Source organism: Danio rerio, chromosome 20 (assembly GCF_052040795.2).
Source record: "Danio rerio strain M-AB ecotype USA chromosome 20, GRCz13ab, whole genome shotgun sequence".
Classification (NCBI taxonomy): domain Eukaryota; kingdom Metazoa; phylum Chordata; class Actinopteri; order Cypriniformes; family Danionidae; genus Danio; species Danio rerio.
Genome location: NC_141040.1, coordinates 47,970,012 through 47,985,885, shown reverse-complemented (window position 1 = coordinate 47,985,885; position 15,874 = coordinate 47,970,012). Strand labels below are relative to the sequence as shown.

General features: G+C 34.3%; 2 protein-coding genes across 2 annotated transcripts in view; one reads left to right on the top strand and one right to left on the bottom strand.

Annotated features, from left to right (window-relative positions):
* efr3bb (EFR3 homolog Bb (S. cerevisiae)) overlaps window positions 1–15,874 on the bottom strand; it is a 1,037,141-nt gene that overhangs the window by 118,820 nt on the left and 902,447 nt on the right. The window lies entirely within an intron of this gene.
* laptm4a (lysosomal protein transmembrane 4 alpha) lies at window positions 5,031–15,662 on the top strand. Its single transcript, NM_214685.2, is given in 7 exon segments — window positions 5,031–5,206; window positions 7,002–7,122; window positions 7,588–7,664; window positions 8,683–8,805; window positions 8,885–8,980; window positions 11,104–11,202; window positions 14,532–15,662. Coding segments are annotated over 7 exon segments (717 nt in total). The 5' UTR covers window positions 5,031–5,080; the 3' UTR covers window positions 14,607–15,662.

Below are 15,874 nucleotides of genomic sequence, written 5' to 3'. Positions count from 1 at the left end.
GTAGCAACAGTTTCTGCTGCTCTGATGTTCAGCTGCAGGTGTGAATAAATGGCGGAAGAAAGTAGTTCCTCATACAAAAGGACTTTTAGACTCACCGGGCTCTATTTTGACGATCTAGGCACAAAGTCCAGAGCGCAGGGTGCAAAAGCATTAACAGCATGTCAGAATCCGCTGTTGCCATTTCAACGACAGAAAACTCTGCTTTGTGCCGCAGCGCTTGGTCTAGTAGGGTTGAGCTTTTAATGAGTTATAAGTGTGTTTTGAGAATAAACCAATCAGAGTCTCATCTCCCATTCCCTTTAAGAGTCAGTTGCTTCGCGCCATAGCGCATTTGCTATTTACATGACAGACTTTGTAAGTGGAAAAACTGAGCGCTTTACTAACAAGAATACAGCTAAACAGAGCATCTACAGGGTGAGAATGAGAGATGAGCCTCCTCATTCTTTACTTTCAATCTCTTTCGTGGATAAGATGTGTTGTACGCACAGACATCCATTAGCCTACATGATTAATTTTGTTTGTTAAGCGCAAAGATTTGTTTCAAAACTGTTTCTAAATTCAGTTCTAATTTTCAGCAAAGGAATAAATGAACAATAATAATGAAGTGTGGTCTAAAAACTAAGCTATATCCTAATACACATGCTGTGCCCCATATGGTATAAAACCTGACAGGTGGACAAATCTAAACTTGTTTTTATTAAAACAAATATAAATAAGCATATAATAAATACTACTGCTAATAATAATAACATTATACAAAAGCAAATTATCATGAATAAACTAAAAAAGCTCCTGAGATGAAGAAGGCATGAAGGCAGTGGTTTTTATATTTATGTAGAAAATAATCATTTATGTAATATTTCATTCCTTTAATTCTTTTTCATGTGTAAAGATATTTGCGTATTGCTGTACATCCTGTGTGTATTAAGCAGTGTGTAAGCGAGACACACAACTACTTTCAGCTAGTCTATTGAACAGTCTATTTTAGTTCATCAAAATAGCAATGCGCCTCAACACGCCTCCTTTTTTAGACCAGAACGCCTATGGGTGCACATATGAGCACAAATGCATTTGCTATTTAAACAGTGTATGGTCCAAAACGTCAAAATGACTCTTGCGCCGTGCTGAAACTAGCAAACAACAATTGCATCGCTCCTTGCGCCGCATTGTGCTGGGTGAATAATAGAGGGCCCTCCATGGTTGATTTTCATTTTTTTTTCATAAAGTGCACACGATGTCATCGAACTGTTGTAGAAGCGCAATATCACACTCGTAGCAGTATGATATGACTGTTTATCAGCACTGCTGGGACATTAACGACAATGCACGCCTCCCACCAGTGCTGACATACAGCCACATAGCACTGCTACTCGTGTGATATCGCTCATATAATAAATATTATTGTATTCATGCATATTTATATACACAGTACGCACAAATATATTTTGCAAATATGAACTTTTATTCTGGATGCGATTAATTGTTTGACAACACTAATATATAACCAATTTCCTTTACATTGAACCCTTTGTCTTTTATTGCCTTTTGCATTGAGACCTTTAGATTTAGAACTTTATAGTCATTGTAGAATCGTACAACGGAATTTGTTTGGAAGCTCTTAGACACCAGCAGCAATAAGAGACTGAAAAAAAAGACTGAACACAAGATTTAACTGTATAATTAAATAGTAGCACAGTCTTAGTGCAGTCAAGTGCATTAGCAGCCGTATGGGGGGAAAGGAGGCATGAGTTGTTCTCGCCTTCAGTTCCTCAGCAGCTATGTATGTGAGGTGTGTGTGTGTATTAGGGGAAATACAGGCTATACTGCTCTTGGAAAGAAGCTATTCCTCAATCTGTAACTTTTGCCTGATGGAAGGAGCACAATCTGTATCCTTTATTAAAATAAAGAACACATCAGGATACAGGATTTGAGTTTTAAATAAAGGATTTTATTTTAAAAATTCTTTATATTTTATTTTTATCAATAAAAATATTTCAATCATAGTTAGTCATGATGATGTGATTTTAACTGAGATAGTACATTTCATTTGCAAGTGCAAGCATGTGTCTATGTCTAGTCTATTAGTCATCTATATCTGTTTAAACAAAGGTCAGTGAATGGTTTCTTTACTATTACATGAGAATGAGAAGACAAAAACCAATCTGAATGACTACTTGGATACTATAAAAATGAGCCCCGGCATTTAAATGAACGCTGTAAATAGATTTTATTTGAATTGAGAGTTTTAGAGATGGATCTTTAGAGGTCTAGATCTTGGAAGGTCTAGTATTGATCAGGTTGGTTTGGATAGTCTTGGTTTCACTAGAAATCACTGTTTTAAAATAATCTTTAAACATCTAAAGTGTTTTAATATTTTTATCCAGCTATTTGACAAATGGCTAAATCTAGCAGCTTAAAGGATAGTGGCAAAGTATAACTATTTAATCTGACAATAATAGTATTTTAAGGGCTGCACTGTAAAGTCGTCAGTGATGATTCTTGCTTTAAATATGCTTGCTGATAATCTATTATTGGTATTTAGACTATTGATACAGTGAGTGTCATTAACTTGGTGTCTTCCGTAAACCATGTAAAAAGGTATGATAGTCATTATTATTTTGTATTATTTGTTTATTGGCTCAGAAAACAATTAAGCAGGACACAATTTAATATACATTTTAAATCTGAAGCTTATTGTTTTGGTGTTTGAAAAAAAACTTTGTGTTAAATTATTACTATTATTTATTTATTACAGCATAATGTGGACCTGATTTAAAGTTTTTAAGACTTAAAACAGTAAAATGCACATTTATTGAAACACTAAGTAATAATAATATTAAAAAGTGGTCTTTTGGAAGATCTTACATTATACCCCTAAATATTGTAATGTTAGTCGCACGTAGCCTCTACATATTTGTAATCCGCCACTGTGTTTCCCGATCAGCTGATTGCTTATGTAATTTACAGCATCTCATCTATTATATAACAGCTTTTCAAACTCACAAAGGCTTTTTCCAGAAATGCATCCAGCACTTAACCTGCAAGCATCTGTCTGCATCTGGAGGAGCTCGTGGACATCATCATCATCATCCTCCCTGCACAAGCTCTTAAATACACACCAATGCAACCTCAATTATAAGCGCAGTCATGCGTTACATATTTCCATGCATGATCCGAATAGACACGCCCCTATTTGTCACAAAAGATTCAGTACCGATGAACAAATCCTTTTTCTGCGAATCGGTTCTTAAATCAAAGAATCATTTGGTCGTATTGCGTCATATGTAATTTTTAAGAGCTCTATATTGTAATTGGTTTTGTGTCAATTTACATTTAATCATTCACTAATGCTGCGCTTATTCGATGTAAAATACAATAGTATTTTGCTTATTGTTAAAATATATTTTAGTTGAAATAACCTTATATAATTCCTTTATTATTCTAATCTTTTACAATTTAAAGCTGTGTGTTTGAGCAAAATGTAATCTTTGTTTTGTTCTGAAAACTACTGATGACATTTCTAATTAATTTAAAATAAAATATTCTACTTTATAGAATAAACAGTAAAAAAAAAAAAAAAACAGTTAAAATAACGAAAAAGATGACACGTTTTCAGATTGTCGGTTCAATAGTTCAATGATTCACTGCGTTGTTGACTCGAGAGCCACTGGGTTCATTCCGTCCAGTTCAAATTGTAAAAGAATCGTCCAGTTTGATTCACACTACTTTAAACATGTTGCGCGAACCGACTATTTTTTTTTTAATCATTAAAGTAAAGAGGTAGATCAGATACATAACATAGAGACAAATAATACAAATAAACGAAAAAGTGCACAGAAATATACACAAAGACAAACAAACGCCAGGGTAACAAAAATAAAAATAATGAAATAAAGTTACACCTTAAAGAGACACAAAAGAAGAATATAATGATACAGTTTTTGTTGCTTTTGGATTAAAAGAGTGCTAGATAATTTCCAAATATTGGTCTAGGTCAATTTTTAATAGATAAAAAAAGGTTTAATGCCACTAAACTTCTGTTTGTGAATATGAAACTTGGCTAATAGAATACACAAATTAATTGCACTTTTTGCAAGTTTTCTTTAAAATCATCAAACAAAGAAAGAAATATGGAAAATGAAAAGTCACTCATAATATAAGATTGAATAAATACTAACAGATCTAAGCTGAATCTTTCTGTGTGTAGAAGCACTGCCAGAACAAATAGTTTTCCTCCGAAGAGTGACAAATGAGCATACATCAATGTCAGGCTTATATTTCTGAAGACAGGTCTTAGTAGCATAATATTTGTGAATTAATTTAAAGCTTACTTCTTTTACTCTATTAGTATACTTGTGAGTCAAAGTCCATTTCTCCCATGGAATATTTTCAGTAGTGTTCCAATAAGGTATTACATAAGGGATTGTTATTATCTCTCTCTGGAAGAGGCCTCTAATTTTACAGTTATTTTCTGTTGGTCTGCTAAAAACACACACACACATCCAACCACTGTAACGGTTAAATTCAGAGAGTGTGTATGACCATGGGAGTGTGACACCTCGCATACAGACACACCAAGGGATGGAGCTTACAACAATGGCATATTCACGAGTAGCAGGAATGTTAAACGTCTGTAAGAAATCTGAATTATAAAGTCTGCCTTCTGAGTTAAAGAGCTGGACAGCTAAAAATAAAAAAGTTGTTTTAAACTGTTTTTCAAAATAAAGTGATTTATTCTTGTAAATAATGTATTTTTTATTTCATAAATAATATCTGTGTGGAGAAAAGTTATGCTTGTATATTAGAGACCAAGACCAGGCCAAGAGCATCTGCTTATGAAAATTGGAGAGTTTGATCGGGATCTTCAAAACATTATAATTAGGTTCGACTAATGTATGCATAGGATGTATGTATAAAAAGATTCGAGTCAAAGATCCGAATCGCTGACGACTCGGGCATCGTTTTACTAGATGTAACCACGCCTCCGCCGTTTGTCGCCCGTCAGGGGGAGTTTTTCCAGAAGGACCGAACTGAACGCTGCTGTTTTGGCAGAAGAGCTTCGTCTCGTGTCATTTTCTCGATGTTTCTTCAAAGCACCGAGAACGACATGCGTTTTAAACCGTCTCGAGACCGACTATACAGCGCGCGCTGCTGCGGCTGCTGTCATGTGCGGACTGGAACCATCATTTTGGGTACCTGGTACATGGTACGAAGCTTCAGATATTAATCAAATAACGTTACCGTCTTGTAGTTTCTAACAGCTGAAATGTGTCAATATTGTTCCCTTCGACATCTAGGGGTGTGTCTGTTTATGAATGTCCGTATGTGTGGATGTGTTTGGCTGGCAGAGCCGTGTTAGCTCGATGCTAACGACCGCTAGCATAACTCAATGTTTTGAAATGAAACAATCAACAAAATAAACACATCAGTGTGATTAGATGTATTATATTATTAGTAAACATGTTATAAGAGTATTACATGTTCTGTTAAGTCGATTAATGTGATGCAAATGATATATTAAGGGTTGATTTACAATTTATCTGTTGGCAGCTAACTGCTAGCTGGGGCCTGATGTAGAATTTACTAAACTGTTGTGGTGTTGAACTGTCATGGGGGGCGAATTTGATGTATGTTCATTTAAGATTAAGTCAGTTATGTATAATTATATAGCTAGTGCATAATTGTAAAAAAAATAATATTTAAAAAACTGATATATAATTTTATACGTTTGGTGTCACTAGATAACTAGATCGTGAACAAACAAACCTCAACTGATATAAATGATAATAGTGTTGTTTTGGCGAAGTTTATTAATACATTTGGATCAAAGGGCACTGTAACTGACGAATTGATTGTCAACAGTAAAAGTCATTCTAAATTATTATATGGAATTATGAGCATTTTCTATCTCTCTCTCTCTGTCTCTCTCTCTCTCTCTCTCTCTCTCTCTCTCTCTCTCTCTCTCTCTCTCTCTCTCTCTCTCTATATATATATATATATATATATATATATATATATACACACACACACACACACACACACACACACGCATACATACATAGACCACCTTGCGGGATATAAACAAAAACAATGGTCCCAACGTATTTCATGTTTTACACCATTTCTATAGTTTCCGAGAATCAAGAAAGAGCCGAATATTGATAAATAATGTTATGGTAGGTGTTTTAACATTTAAGTTACGATTGAATTGCCTCTTGTTACAGTTATGAAACACTTTGATAACAGGCAGGAAATGTTTATGGGCCAATGACAAGACCACATTGAAATGGTCTATATGAGGGCTGCACGATATCATTTCAGCATCAATATCAAGTGTTCTCATTCGCAATAGTTACATCGCAAGATACGCAACCTTGAGTCTGAATTATAGTTGACCATGAGCTACAGAAATGTGCTCAATAACCGTATCTATAGTAAATTTATACGATTTATGCAAAAAAAATTCTGTCTTATAACTGTTTCTAGTCCAAATATCTACATTTCGAAGCGAAAACAAAATAATTTACTTGCCCCTCTGCCAGATAATTCTGCTTGTTTTAAGGAAAAACTCTTAATATTAGCTATTTTCTTCTGAAGGTGAAAATTAAAAATTTTTTATCTAAGAATATTTTAGATATTTGGACTGGAAACAAGACGAAGTAAGAACACTGTTACATTGTGTTGATTATTCAATTTCTCTATCTGAATACTGAAAATCTGAAAAACCGTCAAATACAGCCATTCCAACCATCTTTTAAAAATTATTCATACTACAATATTTATCTCCGGAAAAAAAATATCGCAATATCAGTTTTTTTCCAATATCATGCAGTCCTAATATATATCTTGACCTTGGCCTCCTTTTCTGTAGTATTGCAATAACAAAAATACCAGGAAGTTAAATGACGCAATGGTTAATCAGACTTCATCATCTCCAATTTCAACAGTATGTCTCATGATCTGTGCCTTTTACACTAATATAATTATATTTCTGTTCAAAGGTGGTGAACCTGTTGATGGGCATTCTGTTGACTGTGGCAGTAACTCACCCTGAGAATGTCCCTACTGTTGACTTGCAGTATGAGGTTATTGAGCATTACTTTGCCTCAGACAGGATGTCAGGTACATTCATGAGTTTTTGCTGTTGTAGTTCTGTGTTTAAACACAATTTCATAATTGTATATTCAAATACTTTATTTATTATATATTTTATTGTCATTTGTTTATATTTAACCAATATATATTTTATTTTTGTTTAGATTTTGCCTTTTCTTATTTGTTTTGAAGGAATAGTTCAGGCAGAAACTAAAATGTACTCAGTCTTACTCAAGCAGTTCCAAACCTTTATGAGTTTCATTTATCTGTTGAACCTAAAATACTCTGAAGAAAGATAGAAATTGGTGACCATTGACATTCATAGTAGCAAAGACAAACACTGTGGAAGTCAATGGTTACCAGTTTCCAGCTTTCTTCAAATTATGTGTTCAACAGATGAAAGAAACTTAAGCAGGTTTGTGTTTTTGGTGAACTATCCCCTTTAAGTTTTATATCCTTTTGAATGACACAAGTTTTCTTTTGCCCCTGTAGAGAATGCTTGTGTGGGCTTTGCCATCTCTCTCCTGATGCTTACCATCAGTGCTATGATGGTGTATGGAGCTATTACTGTAAGTTTATGGTATTTGTTCACAATTTTTGATGTAGAGCGTTATGTATTCATTCCATTGCATTTGTGGGTTTGTAAAATTCTTAATTTGTCTTTCCATAATAATAATTTTTAAAAAAGCCCATTTCTGCATCAAAGTTGTTCCAAAATTGTATTTCTTGCTTTCTATAGTTTAGCATAAGGTATTTTAAATAGTCTGGTTACAGACTTTTTGTACTTAACAAAAGAAAAAGCTCGTGTAGTTTTGGAGCAATTGAAATATAAGTAAATGGAGACTTAATTAGCTATTTTTGGCTGAAAATTGATATTACATGGATTGAATTCCATCTGTTTTGCTTTCAGTGCTGAGTGTATTTAATGGTCAGTGTACTATTAGTGTTCAACATTTCTACTTTTATTATTTTTTCTTCTTCTTTTTTTACAATATTTATCTTTTTAATTTAATTTTAGGTTCCTTTCAGTTACAGATCATTTGTAACAGATTTAATTTATATCAACATCGCACTATACTCCTGAATTACTTCATTGTAATGTAAAAAAACAATGCAATTCACCACTGTGTTCATCTGTACTTCACAGTCTTGCTTGATGTCGTCTTTAAAAAGCAGGTTGGATCATTGAATGTTGTTGTATAGTAGTTCCTGCTGTAAAATCATAAAGTGCAGTGTTCAATGCTGTTACTAAACGCTTGTTATTTTGAGTAAACCTTGAGCTTCACCTGTGTTTTAGACCCCATAGTGTCCTTGACCACATGATTTAGGCCTTCAAGGCAGTTAAAATGCTTTTCCAGTAAAGTCATGGCCTTGTCAGATCTGCTAATAGTTTCCTTTCCATGTTAGGTGTTCTCTAAGCTTAGTTATTCAGCACAGCGGCTTATATTTGTTTAAAACCAGATGATTCATTACTCCCCGGAGTCTCACAGGTTTGCATCAGCATTAAAATGGTGAGAAACAGGCTGAAAATGAGAAAGAAAAAAGCCCACCTCTTCACATGTGTTATTTTTTCTCTCTCTCGCACAGAATCGTGACGGCTGGCTCATCCCGTTCTTTTGCTACCAGCTGTTTGACTTTGCACTAAGCTGCCTGGTGGCCATCAGCTCCCTCACGTACCTGCCCAGAATCAAGGACTACCTGGACCAGCTGGTCAGTTTGCCCTTTACTGCCATTTATGATCTCCGAGTTTAATGCTTACATAAAAAACAATCAAATCTGTCTCTTTTAGCCGGATTTCCCATACAAGGACAACCTGCTCTCTCTGGACTCCAGCTGTCTCCTGCTGTTTGTGCTCATTTTCTTTGCCATTCTTATCGTCCTCAAGGTAGATATAAACAAAATATCTGAGCTTTCTGTGTTCACAGTTTTGATTTGATTTAAAACTAGAGCTGCTTGGTATTGGGGAAAAAAAAACTGACATTGCAATACACACACTCACTGGCCACTTTATTAGGTACATCTGTCCAACTGTATGTTAACGCAAATTTCTAACCAGCCAATCAAATGGCAGCAGCTCGATGCATTTAGGCATGTAGACATGGTCAAGATAATCTGCTGCAGTTCAAACCGAGCATCAGAATGGGAATGAAAGGTGATTTAAATGACGTTGAACGTAGCATGGTTATTGGCACCAGACGGGTGGTCTGAGTATTTCAGAAACTGCTGATCTACTGGGATTTTCATGCACAACCATCTCTAGGGTTCACAGAATGGTCAGAAAAAGAGACATATGTAACAGAAGATTTGCATCATGGATGTGCAGCCAACAAATCTGCAGCAACTGCGTGATGATATCATGTAAATATGGACCGAAATCTCGGAGATATATTTCCAGTACTTTTGAGTCTAAGACATGAAGGATTAAGGCAATTCTGAAGGCAAAAGAGGATCCAACCCGGTACTGATAAAGCCTGGTTTATACTTCTGCGTCAAGTGACTGGCGTAACCCACGGCGCATGCAACGTGCGTGGCTGTGCATTTATACTTCTGCGCGCTGTCTCCGTTGGTCTGTATTATCACTTCCGAAACGCTAGTGGGCAGTGAGGTGTTAATGTTCCTCTGTGTCGAGTTTCTTCTCTGCTATTTTGCTTTTCCTAAACACTTCCTGGATGTACAAGTGGCTCAAACTCGCTCATTTTTAAGCAGGAAATGGCGGACATGCAACAACTTTAACTATGAGGTAAACGCAAAACAAAACTTTCCATCAGGAGCTCCTTTACGGGACTCCACACTTGTAAACAATCGCTCCATTGGCCTCGCGTCCAGCTCGCGCCATTCGCACGGCTCTCGGTCCCGCCTAGACTCGTCAGCACTACCAAGCCGACCAATCACAGAGCTTGCGCTAAGCATCGTTGCGATGTGTAGTTACAATTTTTGAGAGGTGCACGTCAGCGACGCCGCCAGCCACGGCGAAGGGCTATGCGTCAGCGCCGCAGCATACACCAACGTTTGACGCAGAAGCATAAATCAGCCTTAAGTTGTATTTAATGAAGTGGCCAATAAGTGTATATTGCAATGTAATTTCACTTGAGTAACTGTTTGGACAATAACTAATGATTTTACATTAATTAGGATGATTATGTAGAGGAATGCATCTGCAAAAAATGAAAAAAAAATAAAATAATTAAAGCACACATGAAAACAAAAGAACAAAGATGAAAAGCACTTAATGGTTTTCAGTGGAATCGAACAATATTTAGGTACAGAAATTCAATTTATAATTAATCTTTGTCAAAGTGGCAAGCTATTTTATTTCTTGTGCCCAAAGTTTGAGTTAAATTTTACGGTCACAGGCCTTAAAAACGCATCCAAGTAAAAATCTTTCATACTGTTAGATTACAGTTAAAATTCACAATGACTCCACAAATCACGTGTTCAAATCACCCAAATTGCATATCCTGTGATATGACTGACTATTGCAGATGTGCACATTGCGATATCCATGCAGAAACAATATATTGAGCAGACCTAATAAAAACAAACTGTTGGACTATTTTTGTTATTATCATTTGAATAAGTGTAAATGTTGCCATCTTGACCTTTGCAGCGACAAACAAGCAGACACTATTTCACTTTTAAATGAACTCTGGTGCGGTTTGGCTCAAATATAAAACAAGCACATTTAGATGAGCTATAACAGGATTGCAAGATGCAAGCATAAAAAGGGCTAAATTTTGAAGCATGGCTGATTACAGTTCAGTATGGGCATAATAAATGCATGTTCAGTTGTGTGTGTTTGTGTGTGTGTGTGTGTGAGACAGGATTTCCTGTGTCTGCTTTGAGTTCTTTACACCGTAATCTCTTCACAAGTTTTCAAGTGATAACACATCACATGCATGTTCATAAAATGAGCGTTCTGTATAAAAGAACCAAACTGCAATTGTGAACACCCTGAATCTGTATATTTTGTTTATAAGATCCAAACTATTAGTGTGTTATTTGTTGCAGGCCTATTTGATCAACTGTGTGTGGAACTGCTATAAGTACATAAACAACAGGAACACTCCAGAGATTGCTGTCTATCCTGCTTTTGAGACTCCACCTCAGGTATGTCCATCTCAATCGTCTGGTCAGGATGATACTGGATATTATAAGCTATATTTATTCTTCAAGGGCAAATTCACAACTCTGTATAAAAACTGTTTGTGATGTAGCATTTACAAAATAGCATTTACTGAAAATGATGAAATCAGACATTATTTACTTAAAAACAAGCTGGTTGCTGGTCACAGTATACAAATTAACATTATTATGAAGCAAAACATCTTTGCCTTCACCTTTGAAACATTTTTCAAGCATTGCACAAATCCGTTGTAAAGCCCGCTTTCTATAATCCAGTTTCGGCACAAACAAATTATTCTAAATGTTTTGTTTTTGTCAATTTTTCAATTTCATTAACATCATTTAGTTCGGGTGCACTGTAACTAGGCCTGTCACGATATCTGATTTTTGTTGTGTGATATATTCCACTAAAATATACAATGCGATTAACAATATTACTGTCATTAATGCCATCCATTACATAATGTCATAATGACAATATAATATCACAATGCAAGTACACTCTTCCTAAAAACACATATTATTCCTAACAATATTTCATTTTAACAATTTAATAATCAGGCATTGGAATCAGAATGTGAAAACACATATCCTAAATCGGCTACAATGTTGCAGGAATTGGCGTTTATGTATGGGCGATATATATTGCATCCCCAAAAATGATTGAGGTCATATCCATGTGCTGTGCGATAAGTCCATATGTTAATTAGACGGGCCTAATTGTAACATTTTCTTTATTTTGACTGCATAAAATGGTTGCAAAATATTTTTGCTATTGCAAAATAGCATTGATTCGTATTTGGAGTAAGTGTCAGTAATTTTGTTATGTGTTGTCATTTCTTTATAAATGCAATATATTTACTTTAGCTTTAGTAATTCAGCTTAAACATTTATTTTTGTTAAATGCAAGGACAACATCTCTAATTTTCTTTAAAAATTCTCATTTATTTTCTATTACCAATAAAAGAAATCTTTATTTATTGTATTTATTTTTTATGTTTTAATGTCGACACTGGTGTGGATGACACAATTAAAATTTTTGGTCATCTTTAGCTCTCTGTAGGAGTTTATGGAGGACAAAACCTGCTAAAACAATAAATAAAGGAATGAGTAAATAAATCCACAAATTCCTGCATAAATAAAACAATAAAAAATCAACACATAAATAAATAAATAAATGAGTGAATAAATTCACAAATTCCTGTATAAATAAAACAAGAAATTAATCAATACGCAAATAAATAAATGAGTAAATCTACAAATTCCTGCATAAATAAAACAATAAATAGATCAATATACAAATAAATAAATGAGTAAATGAATCCACAAATTTTTGCACAAATAAAACAGTAAATAAATAAATCCGCAAATAAATGAATCCACAAATTCCTGCACAAATAAAACAATAAATAAATAAATACGCAAATAAATAAATGAGTAAATAAATCCACAAATTCCTGCATAAATAAACAATAAATAAATATGCAAATAAATAAATGTGTATAAACATATGTATAAATCCACAAATTCCTGCATAAATAAATAAATAATTAATAGTACATGCAGATAAATAATTAAATAAATTGCACAAATGTTTGGGGTGCAAGAAAATGTAAAACTAAAAGTAGTTCCTCAGCTCAAAATGCCAAGAGAGAGTGTCTGTCAATCACCAGAAACCAGTCAAAAAATCCAATGCTAATTTTTTTTATTATAAACTAATGATGGCATAAAGACTGCCTTCTGAAGATTGATAGACACCCTTTCATTAGCACGTTTAGCTGAGGAAAAGTAAATACGGAACTATGTTCAGGAATGAATAAATGTTTGTTATTCCCTTAACATTAGTGTAATTTATTTAATTATTTACATGCCTGCACATTTAGTTATTAATTATTTGTTTTTTTATGCAGCAATTTCTGTATTTTTACATACATTAATTAATTTATTTGCATATTTATTGATTTATTGTTTATTTATGCAGGAACTTATGGATTTATTTACTCATTTATTTATTTGCACATGTATTTATTGTTTTTGCAGGTTTTGTCCTTTATAGGAGTGCACATTATTACAACTAACACAATTTTACAGTAGAGGGCGCTGTTTACCTTTGAAAGAGATTTTTCTACAGCCCTAAAAACCCAGCCAGCGAAGAGAGCCAGTTTTAACATTTAACCAGAAGAAAAGTGTGCTGTGTGGTTGTTAGTTACAGGGTTCCCACGCTTCTTAAAAGTAACTAAAATTACTTTAATTTCAGGCATATGGATTCAAGGTAGGGCTGCACAATATATTGGTTCAGCATAAATATCGCAAGGTGCACATCTGAAATAGTCACATCACAAAGATATGCAATGTCTAGTCAGAATTATAGTTGACCAGGAGCTTCAGAATTGTATTTAATCACTGTATGTATGGAATTTATACGATTTATGCAAAAAAAAAACATTTCTTACTTAGAATTTTTGTCTTGTTTCAAGTCCAAATATCTACATTTCAAAGCGTAAACAAGATAATTTCATTACCCCATTGGCAGATAATGTCCTTGGAACAAGCAAAAAAAAAAAAAGTTTCACTTATTTCTTCTGACGGTAAAAACTAAACAATGTTTTTACTTTCTCTAAGAATGTTTTTGATATTTGTATTAGAAACTAAACAAAGCAAAATAAGAAAATCATTATTTTTTGTACCTGAATACTGTTAGCCTCCCCAGAAAATCCCCTGAAATCGTATTCATTTCGAAATTTTTATTATCCTGCATTGCAATATCAGATTTTTTCGATATAGTGCAGCCCTAATTCAAGGCCTGGAAAGTACATAAAAACAAACATGCCTGATGCTTGAAAGTGCTAAAGTAATTAAATTTGAAATTAAATCTGTTAATGATTTTATTTCAACGATTGCACTCAATCAAATACAGAATGAAAAAAAATGAAAAATTCTTAAAATAAATGTCTTAAATTTAAGTCTTGTACAATAAAATTGACAAATAATGCACATTTTATCAGTATTTCCGAAACCGCATGTAAATATCACCAGTATTGAATTAAAAATATTTTTATTAAAGTTCTTTGAACTCGACTTTTTAAAACGGTGAACCAGGTTGAAATAGACATATTTACCGTAAATATGAAGTATAAGTGAATTGTTAAGTACCTTCATGGTGCTACATTTGCTGGGCTATGAATTAAAAAGGTGCTGATTTAAAATGAATGGTGCTTTAAAAAGTCCTTAAATCTGCTGTTCATGAAAGCATGGAAACCCTGTCGTTTAATAAAGTCTTATTGTTCATTTTAATGGTGTCTTTTCTCTTATAGTATATCCTTCCCACCTATGAAATGGCCATGACAATGCCAGCGAAGGAGCCTCCGCCTCCTTACATGCCAGCTTAAACCCCCCTCACTGGTCTCATCTGTAAAAGCCAGTACAGACACCCATCTTTGCCTTTCGATCCTGCCTTCCATTCCAACACATGGAGGGCGTTTAGACTCCCAGCGTCCACTCGTCACATCAGCAGCTTACATATTCGCATAGACTTAACCATGACTATTTCTTTCGCATGACTCTCGTAACAGCTCATCACTGCAGATCTATTTTTGTAAAACTATAGGGATACTGTTGAAGCAGCACGGTGTTGGGGAAGAGATGGATTGTGGCAGGATTTGTTTTAACTATTTAGTGTTGTATCTGAGATATGAAATGCCGTTCTCTTTTTTTGGGGCATCATGACTCGGGCTCTGCAATAAATTGTGCTTACGACAGAATTATATAGTTGATTCTTAGTCGATCACTAATGAAATGATTCTGAGATGGGGCAGGCGATCTGCCGTTTGACATTTTTACCAATGAAAGCTTTCACTTTGTCTGCCACCTTGAGATCTTTATTTTTCCATGCTTTTCAATGCTGTGTGTGTGTTTTTTTTTTTCTCCTGATGTCTTAGTAGAGGAAATATTGTGAAAATCAACATTGCCCTACAACTTGACAGGGCACTTGCATTTAGAACCACCTTGGCTAATAAATCTGTTTTTGCTAGATTAAAGACCTGTTTAGACAATCCGGTGTGACGGTTAAAACAGTATATTTATTTCCATTGTGTACTTTCTTAGTGGACGTAAGACTTTCATCCTTTAAAAAGTGAAAGAGCTCAAAGCACTTTTTATCTTGTTTAAATAGTGTGTTTTTTGCCATCCATTGAACCATTGTGCACCATCATGTTAGCCATCATCATGGTGATCTATTGTCATGGTACCTTCTGGGTAATACTGGTTAACACACAAGAGGAAACTTTCCTCATATGAACGACAATGATATAGAGTTTTAAAAAAAGGAAATGCTAGTGCTGTAAAAAAAATCAATGGATGCATGTTTTTTTTTTTTTTTTTTTTTGGTTTTTCTTTTCTTGTACATGTGTGTAATCTTATTACTTCAATAAACATTTAAAACATTGTATCTGCCATCAGGCTTTTTTTTTCAAACATCAATGGCTTTTAAGTATCTCTATAGCTTCTTATGTGTGTATTTCTCAAATTTCAGATACTTTATATATTGCATCCTATTGTCTGATGTTATAATTTGTGTAATAGATTCCTGGTCATTTGAGGTGGGACTTCTTTTGCTGTATTTGGATTGGTCATATATCTGACACGTTCCTTCTCAACC